Source organism: Apus apus, chromosome Z, assembly GCF_020740795.1.
Source record: "Apus apus isolate bApuApu2 chromosome Z, bApuApu2.pri.cur, whole genome shotgun sequence".
Lineage (NCBI taxonomy): Eukaryota > Metazoa > Chordata > Aves > Apodiformes > Apodidae > Apus > Apus apus.
In genome coordinates, this window is record NC_067312.1 from 65,753,494 (window position 1) to 65,778,346 (window position 24,853).

Genomic DNA, 24,853 nt, shown 5'->3' on the forward strand with positions numbered 1-24,853 from the left:
TTTATTAACTTCTGTTTTCTCTCTGGGCGAAGGAAAAAAATAAAAAGCTCTGAATTAAAGCACTCTTACAGTCTGACAACAATCACAGCTTCTTACCTGCTAGCCAGGGAAGCACTTGGCAAACGTGCTAGCTAAGCCCGAAAACTGGAGGCTGGATCACAGTAGGGAATGCCAGAATGAATACTGCACACATCTCATCTTCCAAGCTGGACCAATAACACTTGGAAAGGGGAGAGACTTTCTAACTCCTTTGGCACCCAAGACTACTGTAGGCAGTATCCAAACTCCAGCTACTGACTACTCAGCAGTACCCAACTTCATGGCTTCAAATCTTGAGCTCTGTTACCCAAACCACAAAAATCTACTCCTAAGAGCTTTCCCTGTTCTGAGAACTGCTGGTCTCTGGGCCCACCACGTGTGAGGCCCAGCACTGCTCTAAGCTCCTGGGAGAAACAATTGCAGTTTTGAAGGGAGATTAAATTAACTGCTGCATGAAAGAGAATAGCAGGCAACATCCTTGACACCTTCTTTATTTTAATTCCAGTGCTGTCTCTACAGCTTTAATTTCACCCTTAGCAGACTGCAGTATTAAAAAAATTAATCTGTGGCATTGTTACATATTCATGGGATTTGTTTGTATTTGTTCATAAACTGGGCAAGAAATTTACACTTTCATTTTTAAGTGGAAGCCTGTAACTCTGTAAGGAGCTGCTGATTTCATCTCCATTTTCCCTTTGGCAAACAGGTAGGTCAACTAAAAATCCAGATTTTCACAAGCTCTTACCAGTCTGTACTTCTATTCCAACTGGAAAGCAAAGCAAAACTATGCGGGGTGTGCTTCTGAAAACTGTTTGCTTTACAAAGCTGCCAAGAAAAAAAGGTCACTCACCACCCTCACTTCTCTCAAAACCTTGTCACATGCACAAACCACTGGACCCATTTAAACAGGCTGCTCTCGGCACCTGCTGGCTGTGCTGTGACTCAGCCTCTGCATGCAGAAGCAGTGAACAAAAGAAAGGCACAATCAGGTGTGTACACAGGGACAAAGATGTCCCACATACAAATTACCCAGATACTCATCTCAGCAGATCATCTAGGTAACAAGTAGACACAGGGTCCCCAAAGCCTGGCCAGCAGGGTGCAAGACTTTTCAGCCACTGCACAAGCCCTTCCCTAGAAAGGCAACTTGTAGGCTGGCTCCTGAAGCAGACTACTGAATTCCTGTGCACCCTAGTCCATCTAGAAAAGCCTGCCAAGAGGGAAAGGAGTACACCACAGGTATTGCTCCTACCTGCTCTGTGCAAAAAAACAGAAAGAGCCAGAAATGACTGTCATGAGCAGATAAACAGGCAAAATCAAAACTGAGTTCAGAGAGTCAGCAGGGATGACCCAGACTGTCTTCTCCAGTTTTTGTTTCCTAGGCTCTTTGCTCACACTCAGCTCCACCCTGATTTCTGGAGTAGTTGTTGGGGGAATGACCACCTGACCACTACAGGAGACTCCGTGTGGCTTTTGCAGCCCCCATAACAGTGCTGCATTTGTGCTCTCTGACTCAGACCCCTGCCATGCTCCCCTGCAGCCACCTTCAGAAGCAGCCCCTCCAGCTTGCAGTGGCACAGGTTGATTCCAGGCAGCCAAGGAGACCCCAGTCACATCTCAGGGCAAAGACATGCTCAGTCTTTGCAGTCAGAAGTTCAGCATCTCTCCTGTCACTCAGCACTGATCCATCAGCTCCACCCCTGGGACCACTGCAGTCAGCCAGGCACCAGCCTCAGCTCCCACCCTAGATGGTTTATTGGAGGCAGGAAAAACAACAAAAGTAACAGAACCCTACAAAAATAAAAACAGGTTACAGAGGCAACAGATACCAGACATCACAGGTATCTGCATGCAGTCCTGATATGTGTTAATATGCCTGTTCTCTGGATCCAGGTATGTCCCTGTGTCACTGCCTTCTTCCCGTTCTGGAAGAGCATTCAGAGTTTGCTGTCTAGGTGAACAGGAAGGTTGACCCTGCCTCAGAACTTTTGCTTGTACACAGATCTACACTTCTTCACCATCTCCTATTTGCCACCCTCCCTCAAAATTCATTCTTGAAATTTTCTCCTCTCCTCATACATGCATCTGTAACACCTAACAAAGTGAGATGGTCACTGAGTGCCTGCAGCTCCTTGCCAGGCACAAAGCCTACACACCCTCAATTGTCATACACGTTTTCCCCCCTTCTAACAAGGATGAAGCAAGGATGCCAGAGTAGTACCCAAAGAAGCCCATGGGTTAGTGCACAGCATGGGGTGTCTGCTGATATCACTCTCAATTTTAAATTCCACTGGTTTGTACAACAAACGTTCTTCTAACAAGCCGGCATACATTATTCATAAAACAGCACATAGCTGTTCAGCAGCATATGGAACTGATGAATGTTGTTTCGGTGTGGGTGGAGATAAGGTTGATAGGAATGTTTTAGGGGGAAGGAAAGGAGATCATTTCACCCAGGGAATTTCAAGTGCGTCACCAACTGGAGGAGAACATTTCTAAGAGAAACTCCTCTGTTAAAAATATGGTTTGTATGGAGAAGGGGGGGAGGGGGAGAAATTAAAAAGGAAGGAAAGATTGTGCCAGCTATATCATCATAAAACACAGAAGGGTGGTTAGCTGGGGCTCATGAGAGCAAGTAAATTAATGCCACACAAGAAACACATCTTCTGTAAAATTGATACATGGGGTTGCTAGAAAATATTTGTTCTTTACTTGCTGGAGTGTTTCATCAATGTTACTGGTAAAGGCAGCATACTGAACCATTATGGATGATCAGAGAGAAGTCTAGAGAAGTGCTTCTCACTGGTAGAGCACCTACACAGCCCATTTCAGAAATCGTTTTATTGACCCTGTGCATTTGCAAGCGGGACATGCACAGGCACTCAGGAATTCAGTTCACTGCTGCGGGAAAACAGTCTGTCAGGAGGAGAGCCTGCTGAGCACACTGGGTCACACAGACCATCTTAAGGTCCTCTGTCTCACCTTGCATGCAGCCCGGGCTTCAGCCTACTCTCCTGAGAACAATAGTACATCAGCTCACAGTATACTTTTCACAGGTTCTCCTGCTGGCCTGAGGCTGTGATACCTGCCTATAATACACACCTGGAATGCATCAGCTACCAGAGCATGTATGCATACAGGTGCATTTGTGTAGGCATGGGTGCACAGAAGCACCACTTGATGTTTTTCAAGGAGATGACGGGTTCTCGGGCTACCTAGCTGCTTGGACATTGGCAGAAGGCACGATGTTGGTGCCCCTTTCATACTGGCTAGAGCATGAGGATATATACTCTCTAGCTCAGCGAAATAGGCTGAGTCACGTAAGTGCAAACTATTGGAGGAGTATGTTTTGAGGCAAAAAATGGGTTAAATCTGACCCTAGCTCTATGTCAGCTGAAGTAGCCACAGAAACAGGTCTTGAGCATCCCAGTTATTTTGTACAGGGAGCAGATAAAATATAAGACAGTCCAGGCACAAAGGGACATTCACACAAACAGAAATACAGAAGACAAGTCTACAAATAAAGCCCAGCTTGACATTGAGAGGAGCTTCATGGCACCACTGTCCAGAAAACCCAGCCCAGAACTGAACGCATTCTGTGAGAGGTGAGGTACAAGCACATACACAGACACTTGCACTAATAAAAAGACCTCCTTTGCAACACTGCACATTGGCAACAACTTCCAGGTCTTTTCCACCAACACAACAGGGGAGCTAAAGCTCAAATATAAATTGGTTCCCTAAATCAACGACATCTTAGCAAAATAGATGGGCAGACAAAGAACAGAAGGGGAATAAACATATGGAAGAACAGGGCTGCCCAAAATCACACAACCAATCAGTGGCAGAGCTGCTTGTCGTCTTGTCAACTGGGTAGGCATCACTGATGGACACTCAGGTATCTTCTCAGCCCTCTGTAACACAGCTTTTACAGATCTTAGACACTTCACAGATAGAAATACCTTTGCATGAAATAAGGAAACAGCACTACAAACAACAAAAAAAAAGCTGCAGTATGCTTCCCAACATAGCGAGCTAGGCAGGAGGAGAAGCGGGTATCTCTCACGCAACTATCTACAGCACTCAGGAGGCAAAAAATGTGAATCCCAAAGAGGGATGAACACAGAGCATTTATTACTGCAGTAGCTAACTGTTAGATGCCATCCCTGGGAGAAAGTCCCTGCCCTGAGGACATTACACCATGATTACACAGTGGACACAAAGCCCGGGAGGGGGAACAGAGATTTAAGTGTTTCATGCAATGTCAAAAGAACCCAGTTCCCACCATATGCAGAGACTTTTTGTACATAAATCCTCCAACTGAACACCATGCAATTATTCTCATGCCTGGAGTGAAAATGATCAGAAGAGCAGAGTCCCAGAGCACCTGCAAGATGCAGCCTTTACTTTGGCATTTGCTGGAGTAGCAGATACTGCATCAGCAACCGCCCGAGAATGATGGCCATGCTATTTCTCTGCCACAACTGTAACAGTACACTATTTCTTAGTCATGGTAAATAAAGCTCTCAAAACAGAGGTTCCTGAAACTGCATTGACTAAAATTCTTCATTTATTTCTATTTGAATTACTCCGTGATGAAAGCTCTGCAGCTGAGGCTCTGAAATGTCATGCAACCTGTAAGTCAGCAGTAATCTGCTAGGAACTATTGTGCAGCATTTGGATCTTTTCACCATAGCAAAGGAGCTTTCTCTCAGGACAGATACAGAGATTTAGGGAATGGACAGTACAGCAAGATCCATGCATGTGCCTGCTTGTCTGCATGCACATGGACGCAAGACATGGTTAAATGCCTTCGGCTGATGCTCTGAAATATTTCAGCCTCATTCAACACACCTTTGCAAATGGTTATATCTTCTAATCCCAAGGCAGAATCCATTTGCAGCAAAAATTACATTAGAGGCATATTCAGTCACTGTATAAAGTTCATCCAGCCCTTGGGAGACACCGAGCACCTTTGGGAGGGGGATAGCTAATAAAGCTCTTGCCAGGGGTTCCCAGGTGCTTCTCCATTACCAACTGAGAATGAGGAATGAGGGAAGAAGTGATACTGCATGAAGCAGGGGTTGTTTGCCTAGGAACCAAACAACTGGGCTGGGTGAGGAGATGCTGCACACAGCCACTGTAGAAGCTGGGCACAGTCTGAGCTACTGCACACTACAAGACACTAATACATTCCTATAAAAGCAAAAGCAATGCCTTCCTAATAAATTGCTGATAGCAATATTTAATCATGCATGCAAGTGAGACAATATTTGTACCTAGTGCCCACACCTAGTAAACCACAGAGCTATAGAGAAAGGATAACAATCGTTTTTCTATGGAAAATCATTCCCATAACCCAAGGACATCACTTGCCAACTCCAGCACCTTTCCCAAGAGCAGAGCTCAAATTAGCATTCTCACTAGCAAGTTTTCACTGTTTACTATTGCACCAAGCTCAGTGACAGGGCATTCCTCTATCACACACCAGACCTTTTCACCATTCAAGTCTCTCCTCAAGCCTAGAGATATATTTTTTTTCTGACCTGACAGCAATTCCGTGATCACTCCTGATCATCCAGAGCCCTTAATTTCTGCAAAGCATAACCTTTTGACCACCTCCACTCCTAGAAGAGAGAAACGCTACAAATATTTAGTTATTTACCTTGCTTTCTTTAGTGGAAAACTCAGAGGAATTCGAGATTTTCATAGATTTTGACCGATGGGACTGCCGCCAGAGAGATTCTTCTCGGGAGTATTTCACCGAACCTGTGGCTCTCACCCGGACTTTGCTGGTGCTCTGAACACTGTTAACTCCAATCATTTCCAAAAGTGAGCGTATGGGACAGGGGAGAAGAAAGCTAATGGCACTTCCCAATCCTCTGCAGAGGATCTGGAAATGGTTATGTCTGGAGAGCCCAGGCTCAAGCAATCTGTGTTTGCTTAAAGCACACTAGGCTGCTTTCTCCAGCATCTTCAGGCACAATGTTTGGAGCCAGCCTGATTGTTCCAAGCATTGCTCACGTCACTGAACAGGGAAGAAAAAAAAAAACACACACACACAAAAAAACCAGGGAAAAAAAAAAAAAAAAGAAAGAGGCTGACAGAAACTCCTCCCCTGCTCCACTCCTCTCTCCAGCACTGACTCCCCCTCCATACACACACCAACAGCGAGGTGGAGAAAAAGATGCTGGAACAAATGCCAGCAGATCAAGCAAGAGATTAATTTTCAGTTCACACAGCCACACTCCCCTGCCTGCAACAGCCTGCCATGCTCATTACTGCCTGCAATAACAAAAGACACCGTAAAACAGAGTCCTCAGTCACCTGCCAGATACATGCTTCTGGATGCGAGAAATACCAATGGATTCTCAAAGCACTGGAGAAATGAGTGAAAGCCCACAGCACCACAACGATGTTCTGGCAAGCCCCAGAGATGCCCCAGCAAATTTCCACAACTCTAAGCATTTGTACTCATTAGGCAGAGTCCTTGGGGTGCCTTCCCAGAAGGCAAGGGAGAGTGAGACCACTTTCGTGCTCTATGAGGGGCTTGGAGGAAAAAAAGGTGACTTTCACAAGGTGACCAGTGCAAAGCAGGGGCAAAGGTGTGAGCAAGCAGCTGACCACATGAGCAATGCTGTTCCCGAGCTGTACCCTGTAGCTCTGCAGAGGGATACCGACACTGCCCAGCCACAGGAGTGAGAGCCACTGCCAGGGACCACAAGTGCCCAAGACACTGCTCCAGCCCACAAGAGCCCGGTCCCGTGGGCTGAGCACGCTCCCGATGCCTGGAGCTGCTCTCCCACACGCAGGGGGTGAGGGGAGCCCAGCGCCAATGGCAGCTGCTCTTACCAGGGGTGGATGTGCTATAAAACAAAAGAAGAGATGTTTACCTCAGTGTTGCAAAAGCACCATCCTATCTGGCTCCAGGAGACCCAGAGCGCAGCAGACTGTGCATTGCCATGGCAACCTGTTCCAGTGAGAGAGAGTGATCTCTGCTCTGCTTGGCACTGGGTCATGGCAACTGCTGGCACATGCCAGGGCAGGTGGAGCAGCTCGTGCAAACACCAAGGCAGAAGTGGACAATGGGGTCATCATCCCAAACTCTGAAGAAGTGAACAGTTTGTGCTGAGGGAGCACAAGGAACTGGAAGACTGCAGAGCCTGGAGACCTCACCAGGAGCTAACACCAGGTACAGCAACCTGCCCCGTGCCGCCAGCCCACCAGACAGGGCAAGGACAGCCAGCAGCCACAGGGTCACGGTCTGGGAGGACACCAGAGCCTCTCATCCCACTCTCATCATGACATACAAGGACTTGAAAGTCTTGCACATGTGCCAGGGACAAGTGATTGCTGCCCTGGCACACTGACTTTAACATCCCACTCTGAAACACACCAGGCAGCTGCAGGCAGGGTGAAAGGGCTCCAGACATCTCCACATTCACACAGTCCCTTTCATTGTTGATCGAGCCACGTTAAGGCAGAGTGAGAGTTTGCTCACCCTAGATCACATGCATGACAGCTCCTGGCAGTAGGTAAGAAGCAGATTAATTGAGTGGGCTTTTCCCCTCATTCCACTTTCCCAGCCTCTTTTGCATTCAGGGATTTATGTCCTTAGTTGGTAAATGGCTGGAGAGCCACACTATCACCCTAGGTGCATTTTTACTCATAAAGCACATTGCCACCTCCCCAGCATGCAGCAACCCTTTGATCAGCAGCCACCCTTTGCTTGTGTTTTCCCCAAGGATGCTACAGATACAAATTGCACCCACAGACTGCAATTGGTGTGGACCATGGTGAAGGACAATAGTCAGTGGAACAGGGAACAAGGGACCTATATATCAACATAAGAACTGTTCCTGGGTTAACAAACTTCTGATTCCCCACAGATCCTGCCTCTGTCAGACTTGAGGTACAGACTTTTTCCCACCTTGCAAACAAGCAAAAGGCATTCTTACTTCCACAAAAATCAGGTCTAGACAGCCACCACAACCTCACACATTAAGATGAAATCCCAGATGTGCTCCAGGCTTTTTACACAAATCTGTCATTGCTAGGGGCTACCTGAAGGAAAAGAGACCCTTCTTCTCTAGCAACAAGCAACTGCATGCTCTAAGTTACTTGTGCTGCTTCCCGGAAAAGGTTTTATGTTACTCAACCCCTCTGAAATTACCCACTGCTAGTGGAAAAGCTTTTCAAAGAAAATCTCTTCTTAGAGGAAATTTTCACTGCAATCAAACAGCTCCAGATGAGCTAAGCAGCAGGTCCTAACAGGTGCTACGTAAATGGCCACAAATCACTCCCTATCCTACCAGCCCTGTCTAGCAGATTATTCTTGCTCTTGGATTTATAAGGCCACCTCCTTAAGCACCCTCAACACATCCGAAATAATTGTATTTTTTAAATATCATATGCAGACCTAGGCAAATGTGAATTATGCAAAGCAATTTCAGTATTAAAAACAAGTTAAACTGAATCACAGCAACATTTCTCTTTTGTTGTCCACAGCATCGCACCACCACTACAGCCTGAGTGCAGCAGTCCTCTACCTAGCATCCTCTGAGCCAAGACTGGCAGATCCTCAGGCAGGACAGGAACCTTAATTCATAGGGGAACAGGTCTGGTTCACCTGCAACCAAGCAGCAGTCCAAAATGCAAAGGGTGACAGGCTGCATCTTGTTCAATTTATTTTTTTCCCCCAAAGGACTATGGAAAACACAGCTGACACTCTTCAAAAGACAGAGCCTCCTGAGATTATGTTTTTGAAGCCTTCAGTGTCTTCTGTTTAGTGCCCCTGATTATCATCTGCAAGTGATAACACAATCTTGTACTATCGACTTAGCCAGCAGCCCTGGGTACAGAGTGACTGCCTTCTTCTGGGAAAAGGCCACTCTTCAACATGAGACAAGTCCTACCATTTTAAAAATTAGCATGCACATGAGATTGATTTCTGTCTGTAACTGAGCAGCAGGGACTTCTGAGAGAGAAGTGGGTTGTTAAAATGAATAAAGAGATAGCAAGGCATTTTTTAAAGAGGGGCTGATATGGCTGTGTAATATCAGAAAAATTAAAGCTGTCCACACACACAGGGGACCCTCCAGGTGTGCTGAGAAGCCACTATCTTCTCCTTGACCAGAGGCCAGTAAAGAGCTGGCAGGGAAGAGGTAGAAGGCAGATACTCAGTATTTAGTTTGAACAGTCCAGTGACACCACTGGGATGACTAGAAGGATGGTGACCTAAAGGACCTTCACTACCAGTACCTCTAAGGAGCAAACCATAAACCAGCAGATGAGAATTTGAAACCTTGGGCCAGAACAGATGGGAAGAGGGAAAAAACAGTCTCTATTATTCACTTCCACCTCACCCTTTTAAAGCAACCCAAAAGCTTTTCACCTGTCATGGACACTATGGCTGACAACATCACTCAGAGAGGAAACAGGCAGCTGTTCCAACTTAATGTGCAATAAGCTCTGTCCCATCTCCCCCTCCCACCACTCAAATTTCCCTAGGAGGCAAAACATACTCAGTCCTTGCTTGGTCCTCCTAAGGTCACTCAGCAAATAAACTACACAAGAATAAAAGATGTGGAATTCAAAGTTAAATCAATACCAGCTTTTAAGGACCAAACCCAAGGACCACACTATTGTGTAGGAAGAATTGCAATGTCCTCACACAAAACCACAAGAATCCATTAGCATCATTCAAGCCTGATCCCAGTGACATAAAATACCAACAAAAGCCAACAAAACACATGAACACACACACATCGATCACTTGAAATATACTCTCAAGAGCCAGTAACATATTTGTGTAACACATAAAAGTGACAATATTTAATGCTGCTATTAAACACTGTTAAATAAAGAACAGTAAACCTTCCTTAAGATTGCCTTTCTTCATCCTTGTTTTTTTCTTCCCCTCAAAACTGACAGGGAGGGGAAAGCTAATTCTACCAGATAAGCTACTCATACACAATGACTACAGAACAACATGACAACAGCACGTATGGTGGGAGAATGACAGATATTGACAGAAAATTTCAAAATCATTAGTCAAAATTATCCACCTAGTTTTCCCCAATGAGAGACTCCTATTCTCCACCAAGCACAGTACATTATTAGCAGATTATTGCAGAGATGCTGGTTTTTATCCCAATATGAATTTACCAGCAAAAAAACCCCATCTGTTTATGTCTTCAAGAAGGAATCTTTCATTTGCTTATGGTTTATAGTGTAGTACATACACCTGTGCTACAGGTTCTGGAGGAACCCCTGGGGATGACTGACTTCTCTTGCAATATAGAATGTAATCCTTACAATGGAAAGTGGTCAAATTACTACAGCCCCGAAAGCTATCCCATGTCAACAAGGCTATTGTAGCTGCATAAGCACGTGCTTTCAGAAACGCACCTCAACTATGAAGCACAGCACATCAACTCATAGCACCACAAAAAAACAAGCATTGCTTCTACAACCCCATGAGGGCGACTGAAGTCTGTATGTTTTATTTTACATGACAAGAAGGCTGAAAACACATCCACAAACAGCTGGTTTGTGGTCACAGACACAAGTTTTCACTACTGAGTTTTTACATCAGTAAGGCCCTAAAAGTGAGCAAGGTGACAAACCATATTGGCTGGTGGAATACCAAGTCAATCCTGGTATCACAGTACCTCTTTGGGATCCACACTGCATCCTGAGCCAAAAGAAACCACTCGTAAGGTAAGTGCCCTGCTGAGAACAGTGGGAGACCACAGCTTTAAGGAAAATGAGCTCTCTGATAACAACAGGGATGCAAAGAAACTATGTCTCCTTTATCCTGATTAGCATTGCAAGTGAAGAGATGCCATTACTCATCTTCACTTTCCTCACAGTGTATCTGGACACAGCTTCATGTCACAGACCAGCTGTTACATTTCCTGGCAAAGCACTATCGCAGCCAGGGGAAAATGTTTCTCCTTTTGCATGTCTCCTTTTAGGAACTATTGTCCCCTGCCAACAGGGCTCATAGAAATTACATGAGCCACATAGTAGGCACCAACTAATATAGACCACCAAGATCCTTAAGTTAAAGCTGCCAAATGTAGCTACAGAAAACAGCAGCACCTTGAACAAAGCTGTAAAAGTACTAAAAATCTATAGTTCTGCACTGCTGTGACAGAAATCCACAGGGAGGTGAACCAAGCACGGGTGCAAAGCCTACCAACTCTCTTAGATCAGCTGCAAACAACCCCTGCCCTTGTCCCTGCAGCAAGCATGCTTAGAGTCAACACCACCAAAATAAACCCCTCACCACCCAGCACTGCCCCGGAGATATGCATGAAAGAAGAAAAACAACCACCCTTTAATACTTCCCTCTGATTCAGACAGCAAACACAGTAACAAGAAAAAGGAAAGAGGAAAATGGAAAGAGGCAAAAAAGATAATCCAGGCCACTCTCAGAACGACACAAGTTTAATGTGAGTGTCAGCTGCACTTGCAAGCGTTAAACTATGGAAGCAGCAGCTCCAGGGGGATATAGGCATCACCTTTATTATCCCTGTCCTCTACAAATGCATGTACCTATGAAGCGATGGCCAGCTGTCTTGCCCCAAAAAGCAGGAGAAATTCTTCCTAATCCTCAATGGCTCCTGCCAGAACCCATCTGTCAGCAAGGCAGAAAATAGGTGCCTTGCATTTGCCCCATGCTTGTACCAGGATTTTATGAATACTTCATCACCCAAGGAAGCATGACCTCAGAAGGAAACTATTAAGTTCCACTTAACACCATAGAAAAGGAGGAAAAAAAAGAAATCAAAATCTAAGAAGCAACCTAGAGCTCTTGCTTGAAAGAAAAGAGTGTAACTGGGTCAGACAGAGAACAGTTCAGTATCATTTGAAAAGTGTGGTGACAAACAGAAGGGAGGAAAACTAAAGATTGATAGAGCAGCAATAATTCTAAAGCTGGTGGAAGTAGTGTTTTCTTCTTTTTTTTTTTTTTTTTTTTTAAATATGGTATAAATTATATTCCTACTCCTCCTTCCCTCAAGTTGCAGCACAGAACTTAAATTTCAAGCAGATGAGTGGGTGGAAGATCAAAGAATGTTTTTCAGAATTTGTTTTCTACCTACATGGAAGTGGGAGTAATATGTCATAGGGACCAAAATGTATGTGTGACATTGTATTAGAGATTTCCCAGCTCAAAAAAAAGCCCAAAATTCCTCCTTTAAAGTGACAGAGTGCATCATTCCTAGAGACTACCAGTCTATATCCTCCACACTGACAGCACAAGAAATGGGAAGAGCTGAACAGTGACATTCATCCTCAGGAGCTGCTAAGCATTTCAGTTAAACAAGGGTGCTACTGACAGCCTTGGCTATCTAAAAGGCTGAAGAAAGTAAACATCAAAATATTCACTTGCCTGCTCAACCTGGACGAGACAGTACAGAGACCTTGCCTCCACAGATGAAAATTAAACCCCCAATCATTCATTAGGAGCCTGGTATTGAGCCAGGTAATTGCAGCTAGTAGCAATGGAAATTCTTAGCTGACTCTACTTGGGTTTCAGTCTTTGCTGACACAAAAGCCTGGTGGACTAGGTGAGATCTTTTGAATAACAACTGGAAAGCAAAGAGATGAAAGGTTGGAAGAGCAAAAATAACTCAAAAGAAATGCAGATCATGAAAGCAGAAACAGGCCTGTCCTGTAATGGCTGTTTCCTAGTGAGAAAGCAATTCCTAGTACCACCTCTAGACCATGCAGAGGAATCATTATTCATGAATCACTATTACAAAATACTATGCTTTAAGCTTTTTCTACAGTTCTACTTTCCTTGCTCAGGGACATAAGAGTTTGTGGGGAGAATTAGAATTTTGCTATTATCTTATGTTGCTTTCCTCAACACAATACATGGGCTTATTTAGCTTGAAAGAAGTGCAGAGATTTCAGATTTTTCTCTTTACATGCACTGAAGCAAGTTCCTGGAACACAAAAATAAAATACATTTGCATTTCAATAGGGCAGGGGGACGACAGGATCCCCCTTACTCCAGGGACCCAAGGCATGGCATGCAACATCATAACCTGGTTTAATTCACAGTTCTGCATGCTTTATCTGATTATTACTCTTAGACAGGACAAACAACACCACTCAAAAAATTGTAAGCCAGAAGGAACAAAGGTTATCAGAGCAAGAGGTCCTTGCTGAGGATGGAGAAAAGCTAAGACAAGCTGGGTGTTCCCTTTAGTCACTATGGCTCTGTGGCTCTTCAGAGAGTGAAAGGAAGTATGCTTTTGCAAACAACTGTTTAAGACAAGGATTAATGGTTTTATCCTGCATTCCCTGACTTCCATACTGGCAGATTAGTCTGTTGTCTCCTAGCAGCTGAAAGGGGCCTTCAGTAACAGATCTTTAATTTCAAACAGATCAGAAGTGGCTGCCCCAGAAACATTATCCCAACAGAAATATTTTCAACAGGAAAAACTTAATTCTAGGGGGGAAACTAGGAAGCAAGCTCTGTTCCTGCTGAGCAGAGCTCTGGCTTCTTTAGTAGGACAGGGACACTCAGTTCCCTTTGCTCCCCTCCTCTGCCTGCAGCCACAGGGTACCCCAGCAGCCAACACTGCTGCCAACCGCTCCTGTCCCCTCAAACTCATCAGGCTCCTGTTTCCATTCAACAGCAGCAGGAAGGTGGGAATTCCTTGTCAAAGAGCCTCATCCATGAAATGGAGGAAGTGTGGAGACTGCAGATGAGAGCAGTTAAAGTGTACACAGCAGTCTGATTTGTGTGATATTCTCTGTGTAAAGGGGAGAAGGGAGGTGTGGAGCAAGCTAGAGAGTTGGACACCTGATGCTCACTCTCTGCTAAATACCTGAAATGACTCAGATGGATGGATGAAGCAAGATGCCAGTAATTCTCTTAATTGTTTGGTTGGGAGGGCTTTTTTGCCTTTTTTTTTTTTTTTTAAAAAAGACAGTGGCAAAAAAAAATTAAAATCCTTAGTTGAAGTGAAAGGAACTGATAGAAAAATGAGACAAACCCTACCTTGCAGCTTCTATAGGAAACTGCATATCCCAGCAATCCTGATCAAGAATTCACATCATTTAGGAAATTAGGAGGCATTGGTTCTTCAAAGACTTCAGTACCAGTAACTCCTGCTTAATTTGGTCACTTAATTACAGTGATTCTCCAGGAGATAAGGCCTAGCCAAAAAACAGCCTTTGAGAAAAAGCAGATCTTTTATGCAGGTCTAGCATCTGATCTCCATCAGCAGCCCCTGCTGGAGAGGCTCTAGCCACGTCCCCATAGAGCATCCATCCATGTCCTTCAGCATGATGGACAAGTTCCTTGGCAGCATGATGGGTCAACAAAGAGCTACCACCTCCTACTAGCAGATGCACAGCCAGGTACAACCAGCTTACATCTCATGTTCATACTCTGGGGAAAAACAGCCACCAGAGTCAGCCCACATCAGAGGTTGGGTGATGCCCTTGACTCCATGAATTAGGTAACTCAGACACTGTAGATGCAGAGGACATTTATTTATGCAGGACAATATGGCAGAATACACTTTCCAAGAGTTTCCTGTCAAAAGCTGGGATCTATATCTTTAGAGGCGATTTCTTGCAGACTCTCTGTGGCCTGGGCAGATATTTTCTCTGCTTGCATAAGAAAGGCCGTGGCACTGCCAGCTTACTCCAGAGGAGTATCACAGACCTTATCACAAGGTGACAGAAGGAAGACACAGTGGCCAGCACTGTACCAGCACTTTGTTCATGGGGACCGATCTGCCTACAGGAAATGAAGCAAGTATGCATGGCCACAGAAGGAACCAGTCTGCACATAAACTGCTCCTACACTATAGTCATGAGGTTCCTGACATTGCCCCAGGCTGATTTTGTTTCCCTTCCAAACAGGGAGACCCTAGGTCTGTTCAGTTCTCTCTCTCTGATGGTGGTGCTTGCATCTCTCCTCCAGCTTCCCTCACCACCCACAGCAGCATCTGCAACAGCTAATCTAGGATATCAGGTACATCTGCTTTGACATGAGCACGGCAGCTGGGTCCCTTTGTCTGAGTCCTGGTAAACCTGGCACTTGTCCCCACCTGTAAATGCTGGTAGATGTGTGATTCACCGTCAGCCTTAGGAGTGAGCACTGAGCCCATCCACAGCAGAGTAGTGCTGCATTAACTGAAACATGGGCAGTTACAACTCTTGGTGTTTGGTAGTCCTTCCAGGGCTTCCACTTGTCAGGACAAAGGGACCTTTGTTAGAGGTAAGTACAAGATCAAAGCTGAAATTCATGATCACCTTGCTTGATCACAGCTTGATACAATATAAAATTATTTGTGTGCCCAGAGTGTGACAGCTCAGAGTCAAAGGACAGGAGTCTCAGAAAGTTTTCTTGCCTTTGAAGATTTTCACCTGCAATAACCTTAATCTGCCTGGATTTAACAGGCCTGACTCACCTTCTACACCAACCAAAGCAAGAGATACAGATGCTCCTGATTTACACCAGAGAAGAGAACCACAGCTTGGGATACTGCTTCTTCTTTATAAGGAATCTGCCCCAGTTTGAAGGCATACAGGAACCCCACAGTCAGTATAAACTACTACTCTCAGGTCAGCATGCACTGACAGTATGTGACTGGAAATCAGGCTACTCCAGTCTTTACTAGCAGGCAATGGCAGATTAATGGGATTTCTGATGGTCAAATTGGAGCTACAGTGGAATAAAAGGAAAGGTACATATATCTCTCTGCCTGGCAAAGCACTGAATATATGATCCTACAAGCAGATCCCATGGGGAGAACTACACTTTTAATCACAGTTTGGTGTATTTGCCTTTATGGGTTCCAACTTTAAAAGCAACCTCAGATCTGAGAGAAGGAACAAGGAAGAAGAAAAAGAGATTAATCTTTGTGCAGATGGGTGTACAGAAGTGAAACTCTTTTCAGTGCTAATTAACAGACAGAAAGACACAAGGCGAGCAAGATCATACTAGCATTTTGCATTTCCATTTCTAGCCAGAGTAAGATCAGCAACACCGAGAACCACAACTCATCATAAAGTAAGGGTAGGCACCAACATCAGAGAGCTTCCCAAGCTTCAGGTGAATGCTACCTGCAAAAATGTAAGTGCTTGTTGAGACCTCCCCCCTCTTCTTTCCCCTTCAGAACAACTCAGCTTTGCTCCACAGCTCAGCAGAGTTGCAGAGCCTCATACAGGGGTGCAGCAGAGCCACGAGGAGAACACAGAAAGACTGGAGAGGCAAAAAAGCCCACGAGCATCCCTGTGGGTCTGCAGTGTTCACCAGTGGGTGCTCAGGACCTCCCTCCCACAGGGGCACACTGCCACCCTGTGGTCCTTCCTCTCCCAGGCGGCTGGGGAAGGATGCAGGGAGACGGCTCCGCAGCCTCGCCGATGCTCATTAGTTACACAGGTAACGCACCAGCGAGCCGTATGCACTTTGGCACTGTGCTGCAGGAGGGCTCTGTGAATTTAATTTATTGAGGCTAATGCAAATTTAATTTCTGCTAAGTCTTTGCAATCACGTAACTAGCGGCAAGGTGGCTGCTGTGGACACAGTGATGTAGCTACTGAAATGCAGAGTTACTGTCACTCCATTCCCCTCCACTGATAAATTGTAACAAGGGGCAGATCATCAGCAAATCTTCAGACAAGCTAGATAAGAGACCAAGGCTAGGTGTCACCTCTGTCCCCAAGATTTCAAGGAAGCATGTAAAAAAGGGGCAGAAATCCTGAAACAAGGCAGGATGTTGACAATAGGTTTCTTTCATCCTGCTACATTAAAAAAAAAATTTAAAAAAATCCCTAGCCCTAGTCCTTGCTTTGGGTGGGCTGGCAAAGAGAAAGGCAGCCTTAACATTAGCAGGTCAGCACTAAATGGCAAGACAGCTCTGACTGTATAATTCTGTCAGCCAAAAATAAACAGCAGGTGAACACCAGTGGAAGTCTCTCATCAGTACACTCAGAAGGTTATTTAAACACAGCCTAGAGACCTGTTTATTCAATAAGGGCTGTAATTAGCCACAAATTAATCTCAACACATCTCTCTCTGGCAGACTGAGAAATGAGATTCCTTGGGGAAAAAACAAAATTAAGTGTTGCTGCTGACAGATGAATACTATGTATCCAGACTTAAAAAAATAAAGACACTAAATCTAAAAACAAAGGGGTTGAGTTTATATTCCTAGCTTCTTAGAAAGAACTGAAGCAGGAGCACCCAACAAAAAGCTCCCTGAAGAGGATGGAGAAACCGAATAAACTACCAATAGTACAAAACAAAATCTGCTGCTTATAACTATGCAGGTACATCTGCATTTCTGAATAGGCCTGAGACAAAACCAACAGAAGAGACAGCAATTCTTTTGATGTACTTCAGTAGGCTTTGGGCCAGCTCTCTGGTGCATCAACCTTTGATTTTTATTTCCATTACAAAAAAAAATAAATTAGAAACTCTTGTATATGTGCTCTTCTCTTCATTCAAACTGACTGCTGCCTCATGCCAGCAATCAGACAAAAGAGAAATGAAACATTCTTATTATTATTGACAATGAAACAAGATTCGTCCTGCTCAGCTTCTCTTCCTGTTCTTCAGATTTAACTCCTGGCACAAACTTAATGAACAAAACCTGAAGCAAAGCAGCCTGTGCCAGACAACACATTCTAATCTGAAATTACATCTCCTACTCTAATGTGAAAACCCCAAAGCACCTTTGGGAAAAAAAAAAAAAAAAAAAAAAAAAAAAAAAAAAAAAAAAAAAAAAAAAATCCACATCTTGAGATACCCAGAGCTCAGGTATTCCATAGTCAGAAGGAACTAGTTGGTTCTGTCCACTTTAATCAGGAGAGAGCACTCTGGGATGGCACGACTGCATGAGTTACAAGACACAAGACACACAGCTCTGCAGCTGGCCCTGCTGGAGTTCAGTCTCATATCTCCATGCTGCAGAATCTCAATCACAATCAAGTGAAGGCAAAAGGGAAGACAACAGAATAAATGCTATAAAGATAAATAACATACTGTATATGTTCTGTGAAGAGAAACATGCCTATTGCTTGTCCTCTTTTACAATCAGGATTCAGAAAATGAAAGCAGTGTTCTATTTTGAACCATTTTTCACTGAAAACAAACACATTCTGCAGTTCATTCCTTACCTTCAGCAGTCCTTTTGGGAAGTCTTTGCCATCGTTCATCCCCTGGAGGTTGGCAACAAATTCCTGGCAGGTCATCTTTTTCCCAATGTTCTGGAAGGGATAATAGTGAAAAACAACATTGTACACATGCTGCTTTCCAAAATGACATAAACAAGCAACATCAGATGAACTGCATCTCCTCACTCTCATGTAAGCCTGAGGCAGGCAGCACTAAGAAAGCATTCCCAAGAATACTCAGAGACAAGCATCCTTGCGTGAATATAGTTAGAAGAGGGAAAGTGCATTTGGACCCCAAGTCCCACACATCCATCCAGAAAGAAAAACATCTCAAGACTGGAGGGTGATGATGAAGCTCCCTGATATCTGCACAGTGTCTTACACCCCTGTATCTCCAGAGGCTCTACTAGCCTCTGGTGGAAGAAGCTCTACTTGATCCTTCTGTAGGGCATAAGGAAGCTGTTGACTGAGGCCATTTCCAGACCTTTCTTTTATGATTTCCAATGCTCTCTTACAGTAATAACTGTCCTGAGTTGGAGTAAGATGCCAAGGAGTATCTGGTAACTTTTCTGATTCACAAGCTGAGGCTGCCTTGACATTTCCATAGCATTGCTCTCTCATCTCTCTTCTGTCTGATACCAGTTGCCCAACTGAGCCACACACAGAAAAGGAATGGCTATGTTAATGTAGGATATAAACTGCTCCATTTAGAGGTGTGAGACTGCCTTAAACTGCTCTTGGATCACACTCTTCATCACCCCTCAGAAAAGATGTCTGTTACCCAGTCCCCTGCATGCTAGAAGTCCCACACTTGACATGCAGGGCGCCTTGTGAATGGGCAGCAATGACAACAACAAGCTGGTGAAAAGGAGCCCAGAGAGATCTAAGAAAAGGGAAGCAGCCTCGGATGAGCTGTGAGACATGGTAAAGGCAGAGGGCCAACAGGGCTCCGTGATCACCAGGCTGTCTTTGGGGATGCTACTGCTGGTCAGGAGAAGGGAGTGAAGATGACTTTTCCATGGTCAGGGTATGCCACAGAGGCAGAAATACAGTGGAGCAGCTTTGTGTTCAGACAGTGACTTGGGTTACGAGTAAGAGGCCAAATTAAAACAGGAGTGGAGCCTGAAGAAAGGCACCAGTCAGTAACACAGGTCATTCCATGTTACAGTGACATGACAGCTTGCACTACACATTCTCTGCTTCCTTCCATAATGCATGATCAGGAAGAGATGTTAAAAACAGCAAACCCTGACCATTATCTACCCACATAGGAAGATCCCACAGCCTGTGGTGAGCACAGACCAGCAGGAAGAGGGTAGGCAGGAACAGTGTCTTACACAAGAGAGGAGATTACTTGAGAGCACATGATGCACTGCTACCACATCATAAAGGCTCCTGAAAACACACTCTGGCTGTAACCCTGGCTCTCTGGTTGCTAAGCTTGCAGAATACCATAACTGCAGTTTTTGGGTGCAGGCTGGAGCTGTTCTAAGACACTTGCAAATGCTTTTCTTCCTCCCTGTGACAGACCTCCAACATATTTCTGTTTGTTTCCTCCACGCAGCAGTCTTCAGCATCCCCACACAGACCAAAACAACAGCAGTGTGGTCCATTTCACCCACTGACATAACTGGCATTGCAGAGGAATGGCTGCTTTGCTCCAGGACCTCAGCTAACATCTCCAAAGAGTGCTACACATGTTCCAGAAGACCTGTCTGGCAGTCTAGAAATACCTTAAGTCTCTAGCATCACAGTCTAGGGGATGAACTCCCTGCAGAGAACACAGCATGCATCTCCAAGGCACACCTATCAAAAATTATTTCATTACAAAGAGAATGAAATATGGCAAGACAAGAATAAATAAAGATGTAAGTAGGAGTTTGTCTACAAGAGTTAAAGGAAAGTGTGAACTGAAGACAAAGCAGCAGCACTACAGCCCTACAAGCAGTTGAGCTTATTGTGAAACAGAGAGTCCGCACTTCCGATCAGTATGTCAGCAACAACTGGAGCTCAGTGTAGACAAGCCATGTGACTCATTTCGTTTCTGTGCCAGCAGAATCATGCTAAGGATGGGTTAAAGCATTATCTTTGTTAGGAAACAGGCAGTCAGTGTATATCTGCAGGGGGCTGCATTCCAAGTAAAAAAATGCTCAACTTACCACCTATGTGGAAAAATGCAAAGCAGTTAGAGGAAGACCAAAATTACAGAAAAGCACAGAGAGAGAGAGAAAGAGACATGCAGGAGTCTGGCAAACTTTGTAGCTGTGTACATGTAACAACACACCAACAGCTGTCAGTAGAATAAGCCTCCAAAGTTATACACTGCAGCAGTAGAGTCATCCTAGCTTCATCTGCAGATCAGCAGCAGCAACGATGGGTCAGAGCCAGAAAACTTACTCCAGTACCTAATGAGGACAATAGGGCCCACTAAAGCACCAAAGGAAATACTATCAGGCGGGACAACCATTTAATCTCCCTCCATGGGAGTGCAAGGCGAGGCAGGCTGGAGTGCAGGTGCCCCAGGCTGCTCACTGCTCCAGGGAGCAAAGTACCTGCACAGGCAGTCCCAGGTTTGCTCAAGAGAAGCATGTATGCAAAGAGGCACACCAGGGCATGTTCCTGTACCTCTGCTCACCCTCCTGATGTGCAACTGATGTGCTCCTCAGTTGAGGAAGACTCAGCTGGCAGAGAAAATTCTTCACAACTCCTCTCCACCCCCCCTACTCCCCTCCTCCACCCCCCCCAACTTCTACAGTTTTCAGACAAAGCCATTTGACAAACAGAAGGTGGACATCAAAACCCCTGGGGGAGCACACAAAAGCCTCAGCTTCACTACCTGCACCCACCACAGAGCTGCATCCACAGAAGCCAAGCAGCCCTTTGAGACAGACCCAGGGTGTCCTCATCTCCACTGCCTGACCCTTGCTGTGCAAGAGCTGCCAACTGAGGTTCTCCTGGAAGAGCCTGTGCCAGTGCCAGGGAGGGTCTCAGCCAGAGTGAAGCCCCAAAGCCACCTAGCTAAAGCCACCTGCATACTATCATGCTCTGCTCCCTGTGTTTTTCCCTCTCTACCCTGACTCCAGGACAGAGGAAACCCTCCCCTAGCTTGGGAATACCATGTACAGCAGGCATATTGCACCATGGGTGCTGAAATACACATCCTAGGGCTGCTGGCACCCTGTACCAGTGTGACTAAGAGGACTCAAACTGGAATACTATTTCCTCCAGGGCAGGCAGTGCAGAGAGGTGTTCAGTGGTGAACACAGTGTTCCTAATAAGGATATTCACGACCCCTCTCTGCTCTCTCAGATCAGGGCACACCCATCATCATTCTGGCTCAGCATAACTCTGGTTCCACCAGATTTCCCACCTTCAGCTGTACTCCTGCAAACATCACCTTCCCTTAGTGACCAGCCCAGCACCTCTTCACCTCCCTTCTTTCCTCTGCCTCCCCAAGTGTTTTTACATACTGAAAAGGGAAAGACAATGCCAGCCCCAGCTTCCCAGCCAGGACTAGCTGCTGTAACCAGGGAAGGACAGGAAACACCACAGGACAGGAGCCTGAGGACAAGGAACATCCTTATACATTATAGTAAAACCAGGAACAATTCAAGGCTTACACATGGCTGAACTAGGCAACCTGGAAAGCCCTGCCCAGGACAACAGCCTGGGAGTGCAGCTTTCTCATAGTCTGCTGTCTGAAGGGGTGTTTTAGGAGCAGGCCACCAGCCAGGGGACTCTGCTGCCAGAACACCCCCTCCAAGCACAGTGGCAATGCGAGCAGTCTACACAAAGCTGTGCATACTCACGTGGCCATGCAGGTCTGTGTTCAGCAGCATCACGGCACACGTGAGACAGTGAATTCCATCTGTAGAAAGAGACATAGCCAGAGTCACATGCAAACGCACAACTGGACCTTTAAGAACAGCTGAAACTGAGCCTCATAACCTAATTGCATCTGTTCCCTTAATGAGAATCTGTTTTATCAAGAAATACACATAATTAAATAAATGAACAGTGAGGTCATCCCACAGCTGCCAAGCCTGAACAGCCTTTCTTTCATCTTTTAATGACTGTCAAAACTACCTTGCAGCACTCATGGATGAGGCAACCTACACACTGTCACCCTTTGCTTGCTAATACCAATACCTCAGCCTGAAGCATCTCCCTCTTCTTAATTTCTTCCAGGGCAGAAAGAGAGGAGTAAAATGCACCCATTCTTGTGAGCAAAGGGATAAAACTTGGTACCCTGTCTTCCTCCCCCTCTGGCCCCCTCCTTATTTAGGACTCAATTAGACTGAATTTTGGAGAACTTCTGTCAGCTATTTATGCTGTCTTGGCTCCATATTGGGTAGAGAGTGCTCCAGCAATTTCTAAGGTGGTCCTGCAGCAAAGGCCTTCAACAATGACACAGAAGAGACAGATGGTATCTCCATCTCTGTCCTTGGGAGTCTGTCATGGCTTGGGCCCAACACAACAACAAAGGAACAGCCCCAGGGACACTCACTCAACTCCCAGTTCAGTCAGTTCACAGGCTGGTGGTTCCTGCCACTTCTATCTCCTCAGGAAGAAGGGCTTCCTTACAGTCCTTCCCTGCTTCCCCACGGGGTCCCTCCCATGGGAGATTGTCCTCCACGAACCTCTCCTTCATGAGTCCTTCCCACCAGGTCTGGAGCTGCTCCAGCCTGGGCTTCCCACAGAGTCACGGGCTGCTCAGGGAACAGGCACCTTCTCTGGGTCCGGGGTCTTCCAAAGCTGCGTAATCAGAGTCCACTGGCAGCAAATCCTCTGGCCACAAAATCCAAGTCCACAGGTCAAGTTCACCCCTCCTGGCTCCTTCAGGGAATGCTCCACCACGTTCCTCTATGAATGCAGGGGGACAGCTGCCATCTCGCCATGGGCTGCAGGGAAACTTCTGCTTGGGGACCTTCTTGCCCTTCTTCCTCACCAACCACCAGCACCGTGCTGCTTCTCCCTTCCCCAGCACAGCTCTTCCCCGTCAAGTGCTCCTCTGCTCAGGTGATATCTCAGTTCTTTCGTTTCTCTAATGGCTCCTTGGCTGGGTTTGAGGCAGGGGGAGCTTCTCAGCTTCTTACTGGAGCCACTCCTGGGGCCCTTCCCCTGCTACAAAAAGACCCCACCAAACCAAATCAGCACAGACTCCCTGTGGCGGACTTGGGAAAGTCAGTGTGGACTGTCACTGGCAAAAGTGGACACCAATTTAATGCTCCTCGTTTCCAGGCACTTCTTTAAAAATTCAAAATGTATTGGCTGTCCACAAGTCCAGACAAAAGTGACAGTGCCCATGGTGCCATTTACCACCACTGAAAATCCAAACGCCTCTAGCCAGTATCCAAACATTAGGATCCCATTAGGAAAAATATTTTTTTCCCTTCTCTTGTTCATGAACACATGGTGTCACCTTCCCTTCTCTCACAGCGGTGTCATATAGACAGAGTCATTTATGAGACACAAACACACTGTGGGCAGATGTATATAAAAACCTTTGTACCCAAGTCCAGATGGTGACCATGCACACAGGTCCCTTTGGGCTGTGAAGGAAGACGAATGGGGGGTGAGGATAGATACAGTCACACTGAGTGTGAAATACCACAGGCTTCAATCTGTCTAAGAGAAAGCCATTACAGAAAGATGTTCCCCAAGGTAAAAACCATGTTTTCTTAAAATGTGTTACAGCACCAAGCAATGTTGTTGAACTGTAGCAGAGCATGAAACGAGAGAAGAACTGTTATCACTAACAGCAGTCCAAAGCAGCTTGAATCTCAGGCTGTGGTGCTCCAGTTCATGTCTACGCATTTCTCTAGAGTTTGCCCTCTCATTTCCAAACTGTGAATGCACCCAGAAGATAGAAAAGGGAAAGGGGAAAAGATCAAGGCAAATGCAATCCTGGATTTCAATTGAAAGGCACAACCCCACTCTTCTCCAGTGTAGCACTTGACTACTGATTGCACAAATACAGCATCAAAATTTTGTAGAATCCTGAGCAAAGTCTGCAGGAGTCATTTTAATTTAAATGTTTACTCAGCTTCAGAAGTGGCAATATTCCTCCTGCACTCCGGACTAGAGTAAGGCTGCCATATCAACTTGCAAACCATTATTTCAGTCCAGACATGACAGACTTATTCTACCTGACCACCTGCAGTGTCTTGAAACAAGAAAGGCATTAGAAGAGGACAGAGATAGCATGGGAGCAGATCCTGCGTTACTGGTACCTGCTCCCCTCCCTGGCATGCCAGCCCCTAAAGCTGAACTGGAGCAAAGGGACAAACACAACCTCACTGCAACAGGAGCAGCTCATAAAGCAAGGGGTAAGGAAGTGTGGCAGTACCTCCAACTGTAGCAGCTCCTTCTCACACTTGAGACCAAAGGCACAACTTAGCCCATGCTTATTACCCTTCTCACACTCTTCCCTTTCTCAGCATGTGACTAGCCTGTGTTGCAGTCACAGGGCTGCACAGCTCTGCTGGCACAGCTTGCTGAAGGCAGCAGCTGTGCCAGTGGACAGTTCATTCTCTTCTCCAATGACAGCATTCTCAAGTTTGACCCGGGTGCTTGTTTATTTCCCTCATCCATTTCCACAATGACTGCAAACATTGGCAAAGAGGCAGCACTCTGACTGATGCTGATTTGAAACCAT

General features: G+C 45.6%; 1 protein-coding gene across 5 annotated transcripts in view; it reads right to left on the reverse strand.

Moving 5' to 3' along the window:
• Positions 1 to 24,853, reverse strand: part of PSD3 (pleckstrin and Sec7 domain containing 3) — a 111,720-nt gene that overhangs the window by 41,258 nt on the left and 45,609 nt on the right. For 4 of the 5 annotated variants that reach the window (XM_051641976.1, XM_051641977.1, XM_051641979.1 and 1 more), the window contains 2 exons: positions 22,005 to 22,063; positions 18,199 to 18,288 (listed from right to left, as the gene is read on the reverse strand). In XM_051641976.1, the coding sequence (XP_051497936.1) occupies positions 18,199 to 18,288; positions 22,005 to 22,063 (149 nt within the window). Of the gene's footprint in view, positions 1 to 5,704; positions 6,053 to 18,198; positions 18,289 to 22,004; positions 22,064 to 24,853 lie in introns of those variants that run through there. The other variant, XM_051641980.1, reaches the window with a different exon arrangement.